We start from the raw sequence: 25,683 nt of genomic DNA, 5'->3' as shown, positions 1-25,683 counted from the left end.
TCTAAAATCGTCCATTTTAGAGAAAATGAATTTATTCCATAATTTAGCCCCTCTCTGTATATCAGGAGACCGGCGACAATCTAACCAATAGTTTAGCAATAATTAAAATGTTAATTAAAAAATTTCGGTCGAAATAATAACCAGAAAGATTATGATACACCAGAATAACTATGATTTTCATATAAAAAAGCACTATACCTATTCAACGTACCTTACAGGATTGAAATTGGACCATTTGAGCGGTCTCAGGAATGTTATAAAGAAACAATTTTTTGGCTTATAAACAAATAGAACCCCTCAGAAAATATTAGATTAAATTAAATTAAGTTAACGCTGTTCAAAAGAGCACGGCTTCTGTGTCCTTTTCGAAGAAAAACAAATTGAATTGCGAGGAGTGATTCCAGGTATAACCGGTCAAATTTGACCGGCATTTGCGACAGAGTTATAAACAACAGGATTTTAATCTTTGAACCATTAGATACCTTTTAATTCCGGTCCTCTTTGTACATACAAATTTTCATATCTTCAAGACACTCATAACAAAAAAGATTTATGTCACTGTCACCAAATTATTTAATTATTGATAAATAATTACTTCCCTCAAATTTTAGTTGAAAATTAAAGATTTTGTTTGGAAAACCCGAATTTTCCGAAGAAAATTTCCGTCGAAGGAAATTGGAATAAATTATCAATGTGCAGAATTAAATTACTGTCAATTTTTATGTGAGTGTTTTGGTTTAAAGTTAAAATTTTCGGAGTTATAGAGCAATAATAAAAAAAAAGATTTCGGAGTGCTAATTTGTTTATAAACAAAATAGCACACTTTCTGTGGACTTTGCACAGCTATATTACTAATATAGGAAATCTTAAGATTTGATTTCAGCATGTCCAGCAATAAAATAGCTGGTAATTAATTTTCCTTGTTTTTTACTAATTTTCCCAGATTATTACCTCACATCTTTCATTGAGTTGATGATTCATGTTGTGGACATTCTCAATTATTATATTTCTAATTTAATACTATTCTATCTAATTCCTCAAAACAAGCAAATTTCAATTAAACCCAGCTATATTATAATACCTTTTGATTTAGTTTTCCTTGCAAGAAATAAACAAAACACATCTAAACTAAACCTAACCTCGCTTTTGGCCATTCATTCATGATTCATTCATCTCCGTGTCAAATAATTTCGACAGTCGCCATATTGAAAGCGACTTGTTTTTGGTCGAAATTTGATTTAGAATCAGGGCCCCGATGTCGGAAGCGTAGTTAAAAATTTCGGATGAAATTCAGCGCGAAAATATTCTGATTCGATTCTGACCAATGAGAATACATTCGGATCGACGTACGTCGGAAATCGGATACATGGGACTCCGCCCTTACTAGTTTGTCCTTCAGTATTTTAAAATTTTGCTTATTTTGGTGGAATAGGAATTTTTATACAATTGATCCTTATAAAATGTATTCGGTTTATTTTAATTTCATTGATTTGCATAGATCTCCTTCTTATTTCCCTTTGGGTTAGGTATAAAGTGGGAAACTATGTAATATAATGTTAATTTATACGTTTATATCGATCATTTCCACCTCAATTAATTTCATCTCTTTTTTCTTCACAATGTATTATGTTTTCCATCTTTTGCGTTATTTTGCCGATTATTAGCGCGCTCATCACTGTATATTATATTTTGTTTATTATTCCAACAGCTTTATTTACAATTTTATATCAATAATGTTTTATGACCTCTTTGATAATATTTTTTTCGGACCGTGTACTTTTCAGTAAGATTAGTAGGCAAATACAACGATACAACGTGTAAGATATATATTTGGCGTTTATCAAATATATCATGAATTTTATGTTGCTTTTAATTTTATTATGCACTGTGTATATCAAGTCCTCAATTGAAATCTCGAATACCACAAGTAAGTTTATTTTAATATCCAAATATTAGGTTGTTATATTATTCGAAAAGGTTTCCGCCGTTAATACAATAATTAAGCTTACATCAATATTATTACAAAAAGTAATATTAAAATTTAACTCATTAGGCTTCCGGATTCAACCGCGTCGATATTCACAGGGACGAGCTTTCGACGTCCTCTATGATGTCATCTTCAGGGCTTCCAGGATCTCAGCCTCCTGAGGCTCCAGACAATACACTGTCCACTGGTCACTGCACTGCACTACTGCCAGTTGTGTAGCGACCATTGAACAACGCCAACAACAGCTTTTAAAGAGAATAAGACTTTCACAATATGGCATATGCTGGACAAGGCATTCATCCAACATAAACAATTTTTAATTTGCGTTTTATTTGTAGAAAATGTAGTATGTTACTTTTTATGTGGATATGGACTCCATGTTGCACCACCGGAATCACTTGATGGGAAACTCTGCACTCATTTGAACTACGCCTTTGTGAAAGTTGATGGTGATGGAAATTTGACTCATTGGAGAAAGTCACTAGATATTGATAAAAGTAAGGTAAAGCTTTAATATAATTTCTGCCTGATTTAATATATCGTTCACCAATTATGTTTATTATTATTATTATTTCAAAAAACTGCAGATTGAGTCATGCCACATTTTCATGACTATCAAAGAAAAAACAACAGAATTCTATCAGAATGTGGTAAACTGGAAAAATAAATACTAAGTTGTTTCATAATTTTATATAAAAACCTATAACTTCAATGGTAAAAATGATCTTCAATTCAAAATTTTGTTTCAAAATGGTACCTACAAAAATAAATCCCATGACTCAATGCAGTCCAAATCTAAGAGATATTTGGGGATGTATTAACAGAAGGGATCTACCTACTTAAAAGGAGACCCCTGCTGTTAATTTTGCAAGGTTATCTCGTATGATTTCATTATTTGACTTTTTTTTTGTATAACCAAAACAAATTTGACCATGACACTTACAGATCAGATGTGTCAGGCAATAGATTGAGAACGACACAGAGGGCGATCAAACGAGCGATGTTAGGAGTATCTCTGAGGGAACATATACGAAATAAGGACCTGCGAAGAAGGACGAAGATGGAAGGTGTAATTGGAAGAATTTCGCAAATGAAATGGAACTGGGTAGGACACGTGGCACGACAACACATCGAAAGGTGGAAACATTGTACATTGGAAACCACGTGAGCACAGTCGTGGTAGAGGAAGACCACAAAAAGGATGGCTAGACGACATCAAAGTAAAAATGAGAGAAAAAACTGGCACCAAATAGCATAAAACAGAGAAGAATAAGGAACTCATCGGGAGGCCTTTGTCCAGGAGTGGATGCAAACAGGCTGAAGAAAAAGAAGAAGAAAACAAATTTTGAAAATTATTTTTTTAGCTGATAAAAAGTAAAAGTTATTCCTTGAGTAGGTTACTACATATAGAAAATAGTCGAATATCTACATATCTCAAAATGAAAAGTGGAGTTTGAGATTTGCGAGTAGTTGTAGTAAAGAGAGTGGAGTCGAGTTGAGAAAAAATGACTTTATGATTCTTACACATGTTCATTTTCTGTTGCAGGAATGTTTGAAAAAATATTGTCCTTAAAGACGGCAAATCCAAAGTTAAAAGTTTTAATAAGTCTTGGGGAAATTCCGCCCCAAACGTTTGCACAAGTCGCTGCAGATCCTACAAAAAGGCAAAACCTTGTCACAAGTTCTGTAAATTTTCTGAAGAAATACGGTTTTGATGGAGTAGATGTTGACTGGGAACATCCGAATATTGTTGATAAAGTAAGTCCTTTCTTAATAAAAATTCAGTAAAAAATACAGTTTTATTCATGAAATAATATTACAGAAATACACTGGATTAAAATTGCCGATTTGTGTTATCCTCGTGACAATTTGACATTAGATTCAGAAATAAAAGTTTATTATGATCAATTTTCTTAAACGCAACATTTGTCGTTGTACTTAATTAAACAGAAACAAAATACCTAAATATTATTCCCACTATAATAGTTTAGGTAGAAGATTCCCAGTATAATAATAATCTAATTGGACAGAATTAAATACGTGATGAAAATTCTTATTACATATCTTACTACAAAGTCTTACTACATAATATTTATGTCTGGTTGCACCAACAGATCTTAAAAGCTCCAGTTTAGCTCAGCTCAGCTTATAGATTATGACCTAGATTATGTCTTTTAACACAGACAGCAACTTAAGCTGGGAATAATGGGGATTTGGGATTAACGTCGGTTCAAGCTGAAAATTGATCTAAGACTCAATGGTGTAACGCGTATGTTTCATAAGCTGAGCTTAAGGGACGTCTTAAGCTTAAGATCTGTTGGTGCAGCCAGGCATTATAGACTCTATTCTATATAAACATCTGTCGTAATAGGTATTTCTAAATTGTTTTTAGGAAAATTTTATAGATCTTCTTAAAGAGCTACAATTTGCGTTAAAGAAAGAAAAGTACTTACTTACTGTTGCTCTACAATCTTATCCGACCCCTGGTTATAATGCTACAGCAATATCAGAGTAAGTACAGTTGAGTCCCTGAATCTTTACCCGTGAATTATCATTAAAAAGCATACGAAATAAGTCGATGATAAGTCGGAAATTGAAATTTACTAAACGCAACAGCAAGTCACTTAAGCGCTGGTTTCCTCGAAAGCGGTGCTGACAACCTGCGATCGTAACACTACGATGAATGACATCATAAAAAACTGTACCATGCAAAATAATAGCGTTGGTTTCCAAGGATGCGTTGGAAGCCACCGCTTGCTGAGCTTGCACATTCCATTGCCCCAGTGAAGAACCTTGAATTTATCACCGTAATCTGACGTAATTCATCGCAGTGCTACGGTCGCTGTTTGTTGGTGCCGCTTTTGAGGAAACCCAGGCTTTACTGTCACTTGCTGTTGCGTTTAGTAAATTTCAATTTCAGACTTATTGTATGCTTTAAATGATGACGCACTGGTAAATATTCAGGGACTCAACTGTATATAATATACTATACATATAACATATACATAGTATGTATCATATACCGGGTGGTGAATTGGAACACGGGCCATAGGAAACTCAATGTAAAATTCTAAACTGTTGAATTTCTGCTTCCCTAATTATTTTACATCAAAATTCATAAGAAACTATTTGTAGAGAATTGAAATCTGTATTGAGAACAACTGTTAATATTGTTCTACGAACAATAATTATTCAAAATCTTGTAAAAATATAATACAATTTTCAGAGAAATACGCCAAAGTTACGCCACACACAGTGTAATAATGGGTATAAGATTGCATTCGGTGACAATGAATTTATTATATTAACAATTTGAACTGTCAATTTCTTTATTTATTTTATCATTTATAGGGCTTTTCATCGATTGTCATTTGTTTCGAGCTTCTGTCATATGTTGTATAATCTGTGTATGATATTAATATACACGGATTATACGAGATATGACAGAAGCTCGAAACAAATGACTGTGAATGAAAGGCCCTATTGTTTAAAACACAATAAAGTTGATCAGATACCTTCAGTTAAGGAGAAAGTATTAATAATGAAGATATTTTCTTCAGTCAATAGTGTGCTCACTGTCAGTTAAATAGTAACGTGTGGCCTAACATGCCCACACATACCTACTGCGGTAAATACATTATATTTTTCAAAATTTTGAAATGTGTTTAAATCATAGAACAATTGTAACTTCTGTTTTTAATACGGATTTCAATCCTCTACAAATAACTTCTCATGACTTTTGACGTAACATAATTAGGGAAGCAGGAATTCAACAGTTTAAAATTTTACATTGAGTTTCCTATGGCCCGTTTTCCGATTCACCACCCTGTATACTGAAAAATAATATCAATAAAATAATTAATACTAATCTTAGACTCACCAGGCTTCCGGATTGAACCGCGTCGTTGGTTTCTGGGTCGAGATTTCGACATCCTCGCTGACGTCATCTTTAGGGCTTCCAGGGCCTCAGTCTTCTGAGGCTCTAGACACTACACTCTACACTACTCGGCCCTCTACACAATACTGCGAATATCTGCCTAGAATGCAACAACGCGGTTCATCCTGAAAACCTGGTGAATCCAATTTTAATATTAATCCTTTTATTGATATGGTATATTTATATTTCAGAAACGTCGATATGATAAATCTAATGTGCTACGTCTTTTATGGAGGATGGAGTAAATATACAGGTCACAATTCAGCACTTTTTAGTTCTTCCCTTGAAACTGAAGATGAAAGAAACCGCCGAAATACAGCTGCTTGTCTGCAAAACTGGTTAAGAGCTGGCGCTGTAAAAGACAAAATTAATGTTGGAATGCCTTTTTATGGGCGTATACTTAAAATAGCAGATCCAAATAACCACGGACTTCATTCCCCTATAACTGGGGTAGGAAATCCCGAAACAGTAACTTACAGGCAGGTATATAATTGGAATTATTAAAAATATTATTTTTAAATGCAGGGGGTAGCGTATAATACACTACAAGGAGTATGGCCTATTCTGTCAGTCATATGCGCCCATACTCATGGGCAGAGGTGGCCGTGCCCCCCTCCCCCTAGCTTTCCGGGTGCTTTAAACTATACATTGTCCAAAGTATACAAAATGTAATGTGCAACATCTTCACGTCTGTCTCCCCCCCCCTTAAAATTTTTTATATATGCGCCCATGCTCTCTGTCTAACAGTTTGCACTGGTGAAGCAGAGGGTTGGTATTTAATCTGCTTCTTTGGTTTATATTAAATAAAACTGTATTTCAATCCATTTATAATTATATTTACATATCGCAACGGTGGCTAACCATAACTATCAACAATAATTAACAATACTATTTTATCACACTATTTCGCCATATTCACGTCTAATAATAAATACGAATAGTAATGTGTTTAGCCTGTCTGTATTTATACACAAGAAACTATATCAACAACACGCACAATTCAATCTCGTGTTTACTTATTGTTCGTGGCTTTATATACCCTATTCCACGAGCATAAGACTGTTGTGGATTATCTCGACAACGAATATTTTACTGTGCAAATTATGAAGAACGAAAGTAAATTGCAAAATGCATTGTTGTTTATTGGAACAATTATTAGAGCCATTTACTTTTGCACTTCTTGTCTTGCACACTAAAATATTCGTTGTCGCGATAATCTAAGACAGTCGTATATTCGTGGAATAGTCCATAAGTTAATAACAATGATAACGTTATTCAGAATTTAATTGTACAAAATGTTATATTAATTATATTATAAGGGTTATTATACTAAGGATAATGATATCACAAGTTTTTGCTCCGGTTAGATTATGAAGTTAGGATTCATTGATTAGACAAGGCGAAAACGGCGGGTTCTTTGGAGAAGATACTCCCATGAGATTTTTTTGTATAATCACAATTGTGAGACATTCCAGAATAAGATTCTAGAAGTCGCCCACGCGAAAAGTGGTCCAAATTTTTTTAATCAAATTGCAAAAATCAATATTTTGGCCTGGACAAAAATTTTTTTTTAGGTTTTTTGGATTATTCTGGATAAAATAGGTTTCTTATAATTTTTCTCTAAAGTTGATAGTTTTTGAGGTAAAAGCATTTTAAAATTGAAAAAAACGAAAAATGACGATTTTCAAGGTTTAATAACTCGGTTAAAAGTTATTACTATGAAAGTCAGAAAGTGACTAAATCAAAGTTTAAAGCCCCCTACTAGTTCCTGAAGATATTTTTGTCATTACTTGATTACTAAGTTGTTATTTTTAAGTAAAAATAATGAGCGCCATGCACGTATTAGGCGGCCGTCCATGATGAGTGCGAAAGAGATGCCATTCAGGCAGTCCAATGGCGCATCTCATTCGCACTCACATTTACAGCCGCGTCAATACGATCTTACCGCTCATTATTAATAAATAAAAATAACAGCGTAGTAGTTATAAATTAATGACACAAATTTCTTCAGGATCATAAAGGGAGGGCTTTAAATTTGATTTAGTCACTTTCTGACTTTCATAATAATAATCTTTAACCGAGGTATTAAGTTTTAAAAATGGCCATTTTGCGTTTTTCAAATTTTAAATTGCTTATAACTCGAACACAATCAACTTTAGAGAAAAATTACAAGAGACCTTTTCTGTCCAGAATGGTCCGAAAAATATAAAAAAAAATTGTCCAGGCCGAAAACATTGATTTTAATTTGATTAGAAAATAATTGTTAAAAAAAATTGGACCACTTTTCGCGTGGGCGACTTCTTGAACCTTATTCTAGGGTGTCTCACGAATGTGATTATGCAAAAAAATTTCATGGGAATATTTCTTCCAACGAACCCGCCGTTTTCGCCTTGTCTAGATGTGATTACTCGGAAATGAAAACATTGATACGAGGGATTACTGAAACAATTTTTACTGGGGACAAGGGGATTGCATTCTCATAAATAGCTCTGTGTTAGACAAAGAAGAAATAAACGAGGTGCCAGACAGGACTGTGTGATGGCGCTAGCATAACGGTTACATCAGGAATATAAACCAAACTCCACATGTGGTTAGGGTATCTACTGCAAAAATATAGGTTCATAGAAATTTTTTTCTTGATATGCCTATCCTCGAAAAACGTTGGCAATCATCATGGCAATCTTAATCTTATATGCAGCATCGCGAAAAAGCTGCACAGTGTTGAACAAGGTTCTGTGGTTATTAAGAATCCGAAGAATCTCAGAAGTCCTGTCACCTTGGAAAATCCAATTACCAATTCTCGCAAGAACAAAGATGAAGTAGAAAACACAAACATACGTACAGACAAGCAGGCCATCGAAGTTTGTAAATCTAAGAATCCGTTCCATTCGCCAATAAATTTCATTAAGAAGGATACTTTAGAACCTTCGATAAATCTGGATCCTTTGACCCCACCAAGAGTTAGCTTAACCAATAACTCGAATAGTCGATATCTTCTAGCCATATTAAGGAAACCGGATATCTTAAAAGCCATTAAACTTCATCTTGCTTATCTACACGACCAACCAGCTTCAGTGTTTTACGATGGATTTACCAACACAAGCGTTAAACTCTTTTTGGCTTCCGAGGGACTTCCCACTAAGACTGAAGATCTACGACGAATTCTGCTGGAATTTAGCAGTGCCTATGGGATTGGTCCAGATGAAGTGGAAGCTGATCTTGATACTTACAGATCCTTTCTCACTTCTGAAAGAATTATACACCTGCAAAAATCAAGCGAATGTCACCGAAATTACTATTCCGCTGCCTCTCCAAAACGAAATTTTTAAACATCACGACGTGTTCTGAGGGACTAGAATCCTCAAATTGTTTTAGTGATAACAACTTTAGCATGGTTCTGATTAGTATTCGTTCTATAATCTATAAGATACAAAACTGATGAATTATTTTTGTTCCTAGAGGAATTAGGATTTCCCCCGGTAGTTGCGGTTACAGAGCACTGGCTTGAAGTCAACGAGCCTTTTTTTATAGAAAAATACACCACAATTGCTAGGTATGATCGTCCAAGCTCAGCTTATGGAGGCACCCTAATTCTGTCTACGAGCAATGATTTTTCTTCGGTAACAAAATATGACTTTCTGCTAAGTGAAGCCTTCTTTGAGTTTTCGTTAATTTACAATAAGAATCTTAATCTTTATATTATTTGCATTTATAGATCACCTAACTCTTCCGTGGAACTATTTTTTCGGAACCTGCTAAATTTGTTAGATAACCTGCCCCATAAAAGTAGAAAAATTTTATGCGGGGACTTTAACATTGATTATGCTGCTGCTAGTGCTACACAAATATCCTTGGTCAACATATCTGAATCGTATGGTCTAACAATGCACGTTGATTCTCCTACAAGGATTACAAAAACTTCATCTACCATAATTGATTATACTGTCTCAGATTTTTCACCCCTTGATGTCCACTCTACAATTATTAATGCTGGACTATCTGATCATGAAGCAGTTTATACGAAGTTTAAAATCTTAAGCAAACCCTCCTCGAAGACCCGACGTTTAGGCAGGATTTTTTCCACCCAGAACTTTCGTAATTTTCAAAATTTATGCTTAACCTCTGAGTGGTTCTTTCCTGCTATGGAAGTGGATAATAATTTCAGTGCTTTTTTAGATAAGCTTGTCTGTATCTTCAATAAAGCATTTGCTTTAATTGCAATTAAGCCAAAACATCGCAAACCCTGGACTACTAAAGGTATCCGAATATCTTCCAAGAATATGCGTTCTCTTCTCTATATCAGGAAATTTACTAATAACGTCTCTATCACTGAATATATCACCAAGTGCAACCTGTCTTAAACTTATAAAATCAGCTAAAAAGACTACTACCATAACCGTCTGGGAAGCTCAAAAAGTGTTGCAAAAGAAACTTGGTCCATAATAAACGATCTTCGAAATAAAACCCACACTGCTCAAACAATTTCCCTTCCAGACCCTGAAAATCTAAATGAATACTTTGTTAATGTGAGTAAAAATATTACATCAACTATTTTGCCACAACAAGATACCATTGCCTATCTCCCTAATTCAAGAAATGTCTCGAATTCATTCTTTATAAAACCAGTCGATAAATCTGAACTGATCCAAACAATCAATAGTATCAAAAGCAAATCTTCCTGTAGTACTGATGGTCTATCGATACAAATTTTTTCTAATCTCCCAGAAAATGTGTTAGAAGTCCTCATCTCACTAATTAATGATTCCTTTGAGAAAGGTAAATTTCCAGAGTACCTGAAGACAGCCATCATTATTCCTCTTAATAAGGGTAGTGAAATATCTAATACCTGCAATTATAGACCTATTGCACTACTACCGGTACTCTCCAAAATTATTGAGAGACTCATAAAAGCCCGACTTATGTCCTTTCTAGTTGAAAACAACATTTTATCACAAAATCAGTTCGGCTTTTTAAATAATAAATGCACCACTGATGCCATCTTTTCTGTACTACATGAGGTTTATCAAGCACTGAACAATAATCTTCACACTGACACCATTTTTTGTGACTACGCCAAAGCTTTTGATTGTGTAAATCATAACATTTTGATAAAAAAACTAAATTTCTACGGAATTCGAGGTATTTCTTTAGATTGGTTCCAATCTTACTTGGATGATAGGAAACAACTGGTTAGAGCAAATGATACAGACTCTAGTCTCGAGAACATTGTATGTGGGGTACCTCAAGGTTCGGTATTGGGTCCTCTACTTTTCCTTATCTTTATTAATGACAACACTAGTTTAAAAATCGATGAAAAAATCTTTCTTTTTGCTGATGATACCAGTATCACTTTGAGCAACTCAAATATTGCAACTCTTCATGCTACTATAACTTCTGATCTGCTTACAATAAAAACCTGGTCTGACTCTAATTTACTCTCGTTTAACGTAGATAAAACAGTAGCATTGTCTTATAACGGAGCTCTTCAACCCTTACCTTTTAATAACAGCCAGATCAGTACCGTTGATTCTGTAAAATTTCTTGGTATTTTTTTAGACAGCAACCTTAAATGGTCCCTCCATATCGATTTATTACGGAAGAAACTCTCTTCAGCTTGCTATGCTATAAGATCTGTTTCGAATGAACTCAATTTAGCATCTTACAAAATAACACATTTTTCTTTCTTCGAGTCACATCTTCGTTATTGCCTCCCTTTTTGGGGTTCTGGTACAGCTGCCCAATTAGATGTTATTTTCAAATTACAAAAAAGAGCAATTAGATATCTGTTTGGCCTCAGAAGAACAACACATTGCAGAAGTTACTTCAAAGATCACGGAATTGTAACCCTTCCATCTTTGTATATTTTAGAAACTGTTTGCTTAATTCGTAAATATCTACATGTCTTTCCACCAAGACCTAATCATGACTACTTCACGAGGAATTCTACGTTTGACGTCTATATGACGACCCCGTCCTCTGAGTTAATAAAGAAATCTATATTATATTCCGCAAAAAAACTTTACAACCATCTCCCTCTACAACTTAAATCTGTAGCATCTTTCCCCAAATTCCGTAAACTGACAAAAGCCTACCTATCTGAAAGACCATATTATTCAGTAGAAGATTTTCTTAATCAATAACTAAGAAATTACAGTACCCTTTGCACAAGTCATATTTTTATTATCATTTTTTTTGTCTATATTTGGGTGTCATATGCAGCAGCTTAACTTTTAAACTTATTAATTACTAGGTAGACTATGCATTTGCACTTTACTTAAATTTTGCAATTGATTATTTCTGTTTAACTTCATTATTATTGTTATTATTGTAAATATATTGACGATTTATGTAATTTTAGTAAATTGGATTGTTATTGTTTTGTTTTCTTGACTTTTTATAAGCTTTGTCGATAAAATTGTACAATTTTTCATGACAATAAAGCATATTTCTATTCTATTCTATTCTATTCTATTCTATTCTATTCTATTCTATTCTATTCTATTCTATTCTATTCTATTCTATTCTATTCTATTCTATTCTATTCTATTCTATTCTATTCTATTCTATTCTATTCTATTCCATTCTTCCTGGACCTCGTTTTTCAAATATTTTCCTTTTCAGGATGGCTTGTAGGAGGGCATATCTGGATTCATTTCGCATAATGTGTCCGACGTATCTTAACTTTCGAGATTTGATATTGGTCAATACCTCTCGGTTCTTCTACATTTTTCTGAGGATCTCCTCAGTTAGTATTTTTTGATATAGCAACATCTCAAATGTTTGCAATTTTCTGTACATATCTTCGTTGAAGATCCACGATTTAACACCATAAAACAAACATCGCAACATTCTTACTTTTATGCCCAGAGAGAGTGGTTATGGCTCTTGAAAAAGGCCCCCATACGGTTGAAGGTTGATCTAGCTTTTCCGATGCGCGCTCTTATCTCTTGGTTTTGAAGTAGGTATCAAAGGTGATCGATCGAACGTAAACTGAGAAGAAATCTTGACGTGCAGAGATCTTAGCCAAATATCCCATTATGGAGTGCATACCACACGTAGGCAAAAACTACGTTTTTGTAAAAAGAAGATATTTGGTTAAGATGTCTGCTCTTAGACATAGAAATCTACGAGTATTTGATGAGCCCCAATATAATGCCCGTCATAATATAACCCCAGACATAAACTGGCTTAGGGACATAGTGAACACGACATGTATTCTATCCATTAGTGAGAAATGTACCGTCATCTATACAGCGAATTATAACATTTTGGATCCGTATTTCTACGATCAGATCAGATCCGATATAGACCGATTTTCCGGCGAGGGTGCTTACATTGGTTCCGTTAACTTCTGACCACCGACCACCGACAATGATGAAGAGGTGTAATGTGTTGACTGTTGTTGGAAAACAACGTTCTTAAAAGACGTAGAAAAAACGTAGATGAATCCATAAATTTAATAAAGACAGGTCTTCAGGAGAATTTAATATAAACAAAAATCTACGTAACTATCCTGATAAATTTAAGATCCTATTTCCTATTTTTTCGTCACAAGAATGTAAAATAATTCATGAGAAAAGAAAAAATATATTGATTTATTACAAACTATGTAGCCTTGTGTTGGCACGTATTAAAAAATATTCTGAGATAAAAAGATATAGTAACACATAATAGATAGTATAATTATACTTCCGGTTTTATCTAAGATTATTTTCGGCAATTTCAAAGACACATTATAGTACCCGTAGCAATTTTATAACCAAAGTGAAATTGACCATCCCAATAAAACTATTTACCTACATAGAGGTATAGATTAGGGAACAATAATTGTTTCCTGTTATGTGCTAGAGGTATTAAATTTTCTACCTGTGTAAATAAAGAGATTTTGTAACCATTATATTCAAGACAACATTATAAAATATTTACCTTGTAGAGATACATTTTACAAAATTAAATATTAAGATTTGGATGCTATTTATTAATGTTGATTTATTTCTATTTATTGTTGATGAAATAGTTAAAACAAAAAATTCAATTACTTTATATGCAAAAACCGGAATGAAACTAACCACTTCTCGATGAGAATAGGAGAAGCTACTCCCGACGCGTCGGCCGATATCGGATCTGATCTGATCTGATCGGATCGGATCGGAGAAAAACGGATCCAATGTAGGCACCCCCATTTAATAATATTGGTCTATTTTTTATTCCGACGTCGGCCGACGTCGGATCTGATCTGATCTGATCGGATCGGATAAAACGGATCCAATGTAGGCATCCCCATTTAATAATATGGGTTTATTTTTTATTCCGACGTCGGCCGACGTCGAATCTGATCTGATCGGAGAAAAACGGAACCAATTTAGGTGCGGCCTAAGCAATCCACGTGACAATCCGTTGTGGGAAGCAGAAATTTGATCTTTAAGGCACGTCTTACGTTTAAGATCTGTTGGTGCAAGCAGGCATTAATTTATTAAAAAATCATACAGAAGTAAAAAACTTCATTTGTACAATGATATAAAAAGTTTATTAAAAACTATTAAAAGTCATCCAAAAGGATCTGCAAAACGTTTTCGATCTAGATCAGATCATCTTCAGTGCGTTCTGCCTAGTACATGGAACTAGCAACCTTATGAAAATGGTAACATCAAGAAATATGGTTTACATGATAATTCTATAATATTTATAGCGACTCCAAGTCGATGTTAAAAGATTAATTTATGTGTTAGGAGTGCTCAAAGGGCAACATGGTTCCATGCTCGATAAAAAATCGTGGTTCTTGCCAGTTCAATGGACATAGACCAACCTTTTTACTTTTTTACCTTTTTAATAAACTTTTTATACCATTGTACAAATGAAGTTTTTTACTTCTGTATGATTTTTTAATTATGGTATACAGCCAGCTACTGGGCATTTTCCCATTGATTAATTTATTAATGTTTATTTTAATGTATTTACATGTAATTTATACAAAATTGCACAAATTTGTTTCTGGAAAACAGAGGTAATAATTTAGATATTTTTTTACATTATTTTGTAGATTTGCCTGAATTATACAAATTACACTACAGTATGGAGTGATGAACAAAAAATTTCTTACAAATATTTTAACAACCAATGGATGAGCTTTGAAAATGAACAATCAATTATGGAAAAGGTATACACTGTTTACAATATTTTTTCTATTTACATTGATTTCTATCATTCATAAAAGAGATAACATAAACCATATAAAATAGATATTAAAAAAATATATATTTAACTAACACATGGGTATCTATGCAAAACGGTACCCTTGTAACATTTTTAAATTATAAAAGAACCTAGGTATTAGTCTAAGAGCTAGGAGCGGATTTTGTGCGTGATAGGTAATATGAAAAAACTATATGGGGATATGTTGAACTAGTTGTGTACATTACTTTCCCCAACGGCCGGAAACCAGAGTGGGGGCCGAGGGTAGATATAAGGGGTCAAAGTCGCGGTTTTTATTATTTTTTTGTGACGCTCTTGATAGAGATAGTGCACCAAAATTTGGGAACAAGTATGTAGGTCATGACGTAACTAATTAAAATCTCCAGGAGCGGAAACCTGCGTGGCCGACAAAGGGGTGAATAAAAAAATTATAATTGGGTTTTTTGTGACGTTCCTGATCGAGATAGTGCCCCAAACTTTGGGAATAAGTAGATTATGGCATAACTAAGTAAAATCTCCAGAGGTGGAACGCTGTGTGGGGGGCAAATGAGTGGGGGCAGAGGTGAATATAAAAATTATAAGGGTTTTTTTGTGACGTTCGTGATCGAGATCGTACACCAAAATTTGGCAATAGGTAGATCATGACATAACTAACTAAAATCTCCAGGGGCGGAACGCTGCTTGGGTATAAAGGGGTGGTGGGTAGGGTTTAATATGCAAATATAGGGGTTTTTTGTGATCTTCGTTAACGACATAGCGTACCAAAATTTGGGAATAAGTAGATTATGAAAAAACTAAATAAAATCTCCAGGGGCGGACAAGGGTGAATACGCAAAATTTTTGGGTTATGCTCGTCATCGAGAATATGTCCGTAACTTGCACAATTGATTCATTGTAGAATCAAAATCCAAAAGGGCGTACAGCTAGGTGGGGTCAGCTAGCTTTGATAAAAACGGTGTCACAATATTTTTATAAAAAATGTAGAGAAAAAATTAAAATTTCTTATATTTTTCAAAAAAAATTTTATAACATTGATTTATGCAAATAATTATAATTATTGTTCTCGAAATTTTTATTATTAATTGATAGAAACAATGATGAAATTAGAAAATAATTCATGGTTTTTCATCGGAAAATATAATTTTATTTACATCTACAAGTATTAAGGGGCTACATCAGTGTGCCATTAATGTTAATTCGAGCGAAAGTTTTGCCGCACCGTTTTTCGAAAGTTTTGTGAACCTTTGGCAACAGTGCGTCGGAAGTAGGTGACACTATCAAAGACGAAAGAACAATATTGTAATAATAGGCATTGTGATAACGGTAACTATTTCTCAATGTGACACAATATCTAGGCATGGGATAAAAAGTTTATTCGAAAAAAGTGTAAATTTTTTTTCTTCTTTTATTTAATTATACTTGGAGTAATTTCCACATAATAACATATTTTTCAAATTGGGCTGTGTACCGCCATTCTTTAATATATTACGTATATGTGTGTCAAATAACTCGACAAAATATTCAAAACAGAAGCTGCAATCTTGGAACGCGTTTTTCGTCTTGATGGCGCGCTGATATAGCCTTTTAACATGTACAAAAATTTGCTTAAAGATATACTTTATGCAATACATATAATTACATTAGTCATCATCACCGCTAATATAATTATCATCAGAATCGTTATGTATTATCATCATTTTCATCACTTTCACACTCAAAATCATCCATCTCATTTTCAGACTCATCATCCCCTATAACAATATCTCGAATAGATTCTGGCAACTGTGGGCCTTTAAACCAATTAAATTTATAGGAATTATCATCAGCCAGTTTCCATCCATAATCAGTAGGAATGAGTACTGTTGGAAATGACTTATTTAGCCAAATATTTGTTATATATTGTGCTCTTAAAAAGTGCTCACATAATTCAACTTTATATGTTGGTGCATTATCTCTATCACGAACGTCACAAAATACCCCTTATAATTTATATATTCACCCCTGCCCCTACCCCTTTGTCCCCAAAAGCAGCGTTCCGCCCCTGGGTGTTTTACTTAGTTACGTCATGAACTAGTTATTCACAAATTTTGGTGCACTCTCATCTTGATTATGAGCGTCAGAAAAAAAATAGTAAAACCCGCGCTTTGATCCCTTATTACTACCCTCGTCTCCCACTCTGGTTTCCGGCTCTGGGGATTTTACTTAGTTATGTCATGATCTACTTATTCCCAAATTTTGGTGCTTTTGATCTCTATCAGGAACGTCACAAAAAAACCCTTTTAATTTTTATATTCACCCCTGTGCCCACCCCTTTGTCGGCCACGCAGCGTTCCGCCCCTGGAAATTTTAATTCGTTACGTCATGGCCTACTTCTTTCCAAATTTTGGTGCATCTCTATCAAGAGCGTCACAAAAAAAAATAATAAAAACCGCGTCTTTGACCCCTTATATCTACCCTCGGCCCCCACTCTGGTTTCCGGCCGTTGGGGAAAGTAATGTACACAACTAGTTCAACATATTCGCATATAGTTTTTCCATATTACTTATCACGCACAAAATCCGCTTCTATCTCTCCGACTATATAGGCAAGTGCCAAAGGCGAACACAAAAATCCACAACAGAATTCGCAAAATTCATTTCCGACAGACTCAAAATATCAAAGATGGACGATAACTAAAGGAAAACAATCAATTTGTCATTTGATTTTGAAGCGGTTAATAATCATTTACACGCGTTTCTTGCCAAAGTAACCACTAAGGCCGCCCCGCACATGGGGCGACGCTCGAACTACTCGACTCGATTCCAGCCGCGTAGGTCTCTCCCCGCCAGTCATGTTCCTTCGTTGTGGCATTGAGCTCCGTACACGGAGCGTTTAGGATTGCAAATCTTCTCGTCTTGTACGACTCTCGTCTCTTGCGATCCGTAGTGCACGAGAAATTTCGAGCGAGACGCACGTTTCCAGTCATATAGGTTATTTTATTTTTAGTCATTTTAGTTATTAAATTTTAGTTTTATTTAAAGATCGGTGCATGCTACGTTCGTTGATTGTAGTACTACCCACTAGCTTTGTGGAAATATATTGTTTGTAATATAAAATTCTGAAAACATTAAACTTTTGTTTCTAGGTGTTTATTATAAAATTCGTTGGGGAAGTAGAAAAATGGCCTCAATTGTATAATGCTCATTGTATACAAATTATACTAAAAATGTAACAATACCGTACTTTTTACAGATCGAAATAGTCGTTTTGGTTAATATATAAAAAATGCGTTCTCCCTGGTTGGAAGATGTGAGCAAACTGAATCGACAAGTGTGCGGGGAGCAATCGCTTGTGCCGCAGGGTTCGTACAAGACGCGCGAACTTAGAGACGTGTCTTCGATCGACCCATGTGCGGACGGCCTAAGACATCTTATGGGTTAAAGACGACTCAAAATTATGTTTCATCTGTATGCGTTCATTAAAATTTAATGCTATAATAACTACTGTTTTGTTTTTATCTTTTTTGCATTAACTAGAAACTATCAATAATTCAAATATTTGCATCTGCTATAATTATAATTTAATGTAAGGAACTCTTATACTTATAATGCTTTCATATTAAGCTATCGATATATTTGCTCAATTTCTTTATAAAAAAATTATTAAATTAAAGTCGCCATTAGCATTTTATTCTGCTCGATATACACAGCCCACCAAAAAAATCTGGCGCCCGATAATCACACAGCGTTTTAATAGTTATTTATGATATAATATAAGTGTTAAAAGTACAATTTTAAGGCACGCATGTGAAAGTTTGCAGAATGAGCGAAGCGAATTCTTTAATTCACATGAGTGTCTTAAAAATGTACTTTTTAACACGTATATCATACAATATTTTTTCTACAAACGTTATAAATTTATAAAATACAATATTTTTGTTAATTGCTGAAACCATAAAACCTATGACCCGTAAAGGTAGAAATGGTTGTCTACACTCGAGGGAAATGTCTAAAAATTCTTAGCGAAAATATTATACCGTTACATAAACTTGTTTTTTCTACAAACGTGTTAAAAATGCAATAATACAGTTTAATTTAAATTTTAAAAAACCTTTTAAACCACCTTTTTCAAATTTCGCAGGTTGTACTATTAATATTAATGTTAATAAAAGAAATATAAATATTTTGATGTTTAACAATTTGACAATTCACTTTTAACTGCAGTGCCATAAAAATTTTAAAGCACTAGTGCTTTAAAGTACCATTTTTAACGCTCCTATTTTTAATTAAATAAAAACTGCAAACTAAGTAGGTAAATTTATTTTATAATAATTGTGTTTTGGAAATTATGAGGTGGTGGGAATATTTTGCATAACAATGTGCATTCTGATAATGAACTATTTAGATGGGAAATAAGCCACAATTAAATTCAAAAAAATAATTTTATTAACGTTTCGACGCCCAAATATCGGGTGTCGTCAAAATACAAAATACTACTAAATTAAACAAAAATGTTGTTGCTTAGTAAAAAATTCTTCTAATAATTTATTTAATCTGGCTCATTTATATCGGCAATTCAGACATATATTATACATTTTAAAGTAGAAGACTTTAAAATGATATCGCCAATATTTATGAGTTGCGTTCCTGGGACGACTTTACTAAAAGATAGTTCATTCGATTACATGAAATCAATCCCAACTCAAGAATATCCGTCACAAAAAAATCATAACATGTGATCTGTCTTTAAAAAGACAACCACATGCGCTAGAGATTCCATAGCAAATCACGAGGAAAAACCAGGAAAATACCTCGTGATACTATCCCGACATCGTAAGTATTTGGTCTTACATTTAGTTTACTCTCAAAACTAATACCAAATTCTGACTTTAATATATAATATATATGTTGTTTAAATTATAAATAATATTAATAATACGTAGATATATAAGCAATACTAAAATATAAAATATGTACTAACTCGATATGTTATTGACGTACTAATCGTGGTATTTTCTTTCTATTGACTTCCTCTTTCAGTATGGGTAACCATAAAGCAAGCTTCTCCAATCATTTTGATTTACTACTGTTCTTTTCCATAAAGGCGTTTTTAGGAGGTTTTTGAAGTGATAAATACCAAGCTAAAAACAGGAAAAATTTCGAACTTTTATTAACGACATCTATGGTGAATTCTTATGTTCTGTATTCTATAACAGCTTGTAACCGGAGAAAATATGGCAGTGACCGATTTTAAAAAGCAAATAGTAAAGTATCAAAATGTGAAAAGTATAATCCTATGGGAACAACATGTCCTAATAAGGCAAAATATATCGCCTAGTGAGAACAATAGTGGCGAAACTCGAAAATTAACGTTTTTGAGTTAAGTCCATTAATCGACATCTAAATATGCCCTCTTTTATGTGCAATATCGGCTAACAATTATTTAATTTCCTTATTACTAGAGGGCGCCTACAAGTCTTTATGGTATTGTGAATTTGTCAAATATTTTGATGCATTAACGACGAAAGCACGCCAAACTTTATATCAATACTGGCGAATCTGTAATTACGCCGTGCCTACATGTATTTGAAATATTTAGTATTTTATTAAAGATAGTAGTACAATGTGCAATAGTGGCGAATGAGCACTTTTGTCTGTGTGGTCGTTTTTTGCTTTTATGTTCTTTTTAAAAAACTTCTTACAGAGAAACTCAGTTTCAATCGTTCTTAGGTACTTAGAAATAGCAAACCAAGAAAGCGTCTATCCACTTTGGATCAGTATTGATTAATCTCAAACTATCAAGAACCAATATTCATTTCTAAAAAGAAGTCTTACAAAATAAATCAATTCCTTCTATCCACAATCATTTCTTTAGTAGTTTGAAATACGAAACATACGTAAGTGAAATGATGAATTTAATTTTACTATTCATAGTTCTTTTGCTTACTTTTGATCTTTTATCATGTTTATCGTTTTCATAATTATTACTTAAGATCTTATTTTGTTATTTTTCTATTGTACTTTAGTTTCATTTTGCGCATAACTGGTGTGTACAATAAAATATTTTATTTGATGCGTTTAATTTATTTTTAAAAGTAAATTTTTTAATTATTTAAAACAGAAACTAAACTGTTGTAGTATAGTAGTATTAAAGTATAGTGGCGAAACATCAAATTAAACACCTTCGATAATGCAATAATGGCGTAACGCAGAAAAAAAAATCAAAAATAAATACAATATCCATCTTTTCTTCAAATAAACTTACATCTATTAATTGGTTTACATATCTAGAAAGCACATTATTAGAAAAATTTTGCAAAATGATTACCTATAAGTCAGTTATACTGTTTAGCAGTTTCATCAAAACTTCAAATACGATTATCTCTAAATGTTCATTTTGAAGTTTCGTCACTATTGTTCTCACAAGGCGATATGTTGGCCTCATCAGACCAATGTGACCTGCTGAAGCCTCATCAGTGCTCATCAGATGCCTCATAGTCCTATAGAACCAACGTAACAGTTAACTGTTAAACAAAATTTAATATTAAATTTATAGATTATCTATCCCTGCCATGTATATGCACGATATTAACTCGAAGTTGATGCGGCTGTTTTTTAAATAAAAAAAATATTTTCTAAATAAGTAGATACTTAGGTACTATTATAAACAGGGCCTATTTTAGCACTAGGCCGGTGAGGCACCTGCCTCGGGCCCGCATTTTAATGGGGCCGGAAAGATCACCAAAAAAAATTTTTATTGCAATAAAACAAAATAAATTTTCAAATTTGTCAACTGTGGTCTTAGAACAATTAAGAAACTTAATATCAATCAAGGGGGCCTGAAAATTATGTAGTGTCTCGGACCTGATTTTAAGTAAAATAGGATACTATAATAGGTATATAAGCATTATCTATTGTTAACTAATCAAGTTTTTCTATGAATAATACTGAAAGTAAAGCAGCTTTCTTCGCAAATCAGCAAGTTAGTTCACATATAATATTAGAGATGGTACCACTAGGTTTTTGGATTTTGGGAATTGTTTCTAAAGGAGATAAGTACCAAAACAATAATTCTATATATAGAATTATTGTTTTGGTACCCATCTCCATTAGAAACAATTCCTAAAATATACAGGGTGTCCCGAAAAGATTGGTCATAAATTATACCACAGATTACGGGGTCAAGAATAGGTTGATTGAACCTCACATACCTATATACAATAGTGCACACAAACAAAGTCACTGCATTTGAAACTACAAAATGAAAATCGTTTTTTTTTCATATATCGAAAACTCTTAGAGATTTTTTATTGAAAATGGACATGTGGCATTCTTTTGGCAGCAACATCTTAAAAAAAATTAAAGTGAAATTTGTGCACCCCATAAAAATTTTATGGGGGTTTTTTCCCTTAAACCCGCCCAAACTTTTGTGTACGTTCCAATTAAATTAATATTGTGTTACCATTAGTTAAACACAATGTTGTTAAAACTTTTTTGCCTCCTAGTACTTTTTCGATAAGCCAGTGTTTATCGAGATATTTTGAATATTTGACGAATACACCACATATGTATTTGTATATGGTTAAAAGTAAGATTATGGAGACCTGTTAATAATCTGAAAATTTATTTATAATTTACATTTTTAGATATATTTTGAAAAAGAAGTCTCGATAAAAGGTGACTTATCAAAAAAGATTAAGAGACAAAAAAGTTTTAGAAACACTGTGTTTAACTAATGATACCACAATAATAGTTTAATTGGAACGTACACAAACATTTGGGGGGTAAAAGAGCAAAACCAACAGAAAATTTTTATGTAATTATATTAAAAAAGAAGCCGCATCTCGATAAAAACTGGCTTATCGAAAAAATACTAGGAGATGAAAAAGTTTTAGAAACGTTGTGTTTAACTAACGGTACCACAATAATGAATTAATTGGAACGTAGACAAAAGTTTGGAGGGGTTTAAGGGAACAAAACCCCCGCCGTAAAATATTTATGGGGTGGACAAATTTTACTATAATTTTGTTTTAAGATGTATATGACATAAGAATAATACAAGTCCGTTTTCAATAAAAAATCTTTAATAGTTTTCGAAATATTGAAAAAAATCGGTTTTCATTTTGAAACTTCAAAGGGCTGTAACTTTTTTTATGAGCACATTTGTACTAAGGAAAGTTAGGTTCAATCGAACTATTTTTGACCCCAGAATGTGCGGTGTAATTTATGACCAATCTTTTTGGGACACCCTGTATATTATACCGAAAGATGCCAAATATTTGGTCCATTCTACATAATTGCTTAATTCTTTTAATAAGTATTTTATAAAAATATCATTACTTTTAAAGGATATTTTTTATTAAAACATTTTTTAGGTCAAATACATAAAATCCCAAAATGTTGCTGGTGCAATGATCTGGCAAATTGGTCAAGATGACATAAATGGTGAATGTGGCCAAAAGCAATCCTTGTTGCGAACTGTAAACCATTATTTATTAAATGATTGATACTTTATTTCAGTATAATTTATCAACACCTCACTGTAAAATATTTTCCAACAACTACAGTTTAATAAAATTTTAAAAAGTTGTATGTTTTTGAATCCCTGTTTTTGATGGAAGGTGCATAATAACTTTTTTTAAAGTAAGAGAAGACAAAAGGAACACTATAAATAGAAAGAATTATAGCTACACAACTGAATAATTTTGATTTAAAGATAAAATGTAAAATAATTCAGTAAGTACATATTTTATTTTATAGGCGTGGATCCCGCGTACCAAAAAAAAGTTTAATAACAGCAAGCTGAAAATTTGTTAATAGCTTAATGGTGTCTAGTCGGACAAACTTTGATGTACGGGAACAGTGGAACAGGGGAAGTTTTAATTGTGGAACAGGTTACAGGTTTCGAACATCAGACTACGAAAAAGTCTCATGTATGTTGTCGGACAGAACTTCCAATTGATTTGTTACCTCTCATGCAAACTCTCATGCAAAAATCAGACTGCTATTTACCACCAACATAATTCCTGTCATTTGACATGTTCTACGTGTCGGACTTATTAAAATATCCAACATATTTGTCGGACAAACATTTTTTCATATATTGTATAAAGTTTGCTATTGAATAAACTTGAAAACTACCTGCTAGTTTTCACAATCATAAACTTGTCAGGATGACACGTTCCACAATTAAAACGTTCTCTGTTCCAGTGTTCTCATACATCAAGTTTGTCCCACTAGACACCGTAAAGCTATTAACAAATTTTCAGCTTGCTATTAATAAACTTGTTTTTGGTGCGCAAGATCCAGGCCAAAAACATTTAGAGTATGCCTTCTGGTTCTAAAATTTCAAGACGTAATTCGAATGTCCATAAAAACTCTTTTTCAAAGTATTCTAAGCTGAGCATGGAATTGCTATGAGTCTATTAGACAGGACTGTAGTATTTACATATGGGGAGGGACGGAAAGAGCCACAGTTTATGCGCAAGATCGTTTCAAGGTCCTCACGGCAAGAAGAAACGGGACACTCAGCCTTAACACATTCACGGACACGCTGTCATTGTATACACGTATTCTTATGGAGTAAATGACTTCATATGCAGTCATGACAGTGAATGTGTTAAGGATTAATAGATTGGTCAGACAAGCTACTGGAATGGTGATTTCTAGTCGAACTATCCGAAGACGGTTGCATGCATGGCATTTGAGAGTAATTAGTCTTGTTACACATCTACAATTAGCGAGAAAACAGAAGGTCAACTCTACATCAACCAAAGCCCTGTAGAAAGAGTGACGAACTACAACTACCTCAGCACCATAATAAATAAATAATGGACCAACAACCAGGATATAATGATGTTCGCATCATGTTCAAAGCATATCCTACCAATATTCGTTGAAGTATATTCTTTTTAGTATATGCGTAATACAAGCATAGCGCATGTACCATAAAAACATTCTAAATTTCATGTTCTTTGCATATGCTTCAAAGAATATTCTTGCACCGAATATACTGAGCACATTCGTGTACGTAGTATCTCGGAATATTCGTAAAAGTTTATTCTTAGAATATACCTTAATCAAATATTCTTAGTATATGAGTAAGTATATACAAAAGTACATGCAACACATACTTGTATATACTTTTAAAAGATCTTAAAAAGAGTATACTGTATGTACGTAGGAAGAATAGTGTTAGCCTATAGATTATCAACTTCATTAAGAATAATTAATAAAGTTTAGGTATGTAGGTAGGTACTACTGAACTACCTAATTCATTTTTTAAATCATTTTAATTGTAATGTAAAAAAGTTTAAAACTGAATTCTATTGAAGAAAAAGGAGAAATTCTCGTTTCGTTTTCAATTGAAATGAATATACCATTTTGATTTGAGTTTATACCATGAGTATTTTTACGTAGAATTTTATTTTTAAGTACATTACATTCAGGTAAGCTTTAGGTGGCTGTGCCAAATCCCACAACCAAATGGTGAAACGGTAATCCGGAAATGACCATTCATTCTCATTCTGACCGCTACATATATCTGCTCAGGGGAAGGGGGTAGGTATAAAGGGCAAAATATGAAAATA

At 33.3% G+C, this 25,683-nt stretch overlaps 1 protein-coding gene across 3 annotated transcripts; it reads left to right on the top strand.

Annotated features, from left to right (window-relative positions):
- Nucleotides 1–1,775: 1,775 nt before the first annotated feature.
- On the top strand, nt 1,776–23,682 carry LOC114333851 (chitotriosidase-1). Of its 3 annotated transcripts, none has more exons than XR_003653016.2 (7): nt 1,776–1,927; nt 2,326–2,484; nt 3,534–3,745; nt 4,380–4,498; nt 6,116–6,403; nt 14,965–15,081; nt 23,470–23,501. XR_003653016.2 is itself a non-coding variant. In XM_028283844.2 (7 exons), exons 1-7 carry the CDS (start codon nt 1,852–1,854, stop codon nt 23,599–23,601), a joined length of 1,107 nt encoding a protein of 368 aa, XP_028139645.1. In that variant the 5' UTR covers nt 1,776–1,851; the 3' UTR covers nt 23,602–23,682. The 3 variants fall into 3 exon arrangements, 2 of the variants coding, with proteins under 2 accessions (XP_028139645.1, XP_028139646.1); XM_028283844.2 differs by having other exon boundaries at nt 6,116–6,407; nt 23,470–23,682; XM_028283845.2 differs by lacking the exon at nt 2,326–2,484 and having other exon boundaries at nt 1,779–1,927; nt 6,116–6,407; nt 23,470–23,682.
- The last annotated feature ends 2,001 nt before the right edge of the window (nt 23,683–25,683 follow it).

The sequence above is a fragment of the Diabrotica virgifera genome, chromosome 2, assembly GCF_917563875.1.
Source record: "Diabrotica virgifera virgifera chromosome 2, PGI_DIABVI_V3a".
In the NCBI taxonomy this organism is placed as follows: domain Eukaryota; kingdom Metazoa; phylum Arthropoda; class Insecta; order Coleoptera; family Chrysomelidae; genus Diabrotica; species Diabrotica virgifera.
This window is presented reverse-complemented; position numbering and strand designations above follow the sequence as displayed.

What these genes read in the sequence shown, in the direction of transcription:
- LOC114333851 (XM_028283844.2), top strand. Translation starts at nt 1,852, where the DNA reads ATGAATTTTATGTTGCTTTTAATTTTATTATGCACTGTGTATATCAAG. An exon ending in AATGCTACAGCAATATCAGA is followed by an intron (nt 4,499 to 6,115) that starts GTAAGTACAGTT and finishes TTTATATTTCAG; the next exon opens with AAACGTCGATATGATAAATC. An exon ending in AACAATCAATTATGGAAAAG is followed by an intron (nt 15,082 to 23,469) that starts GTATACACTGTT and finishes AACATTTTTTAG; the next exon opens with GTCAAATACATAAAATCCCA.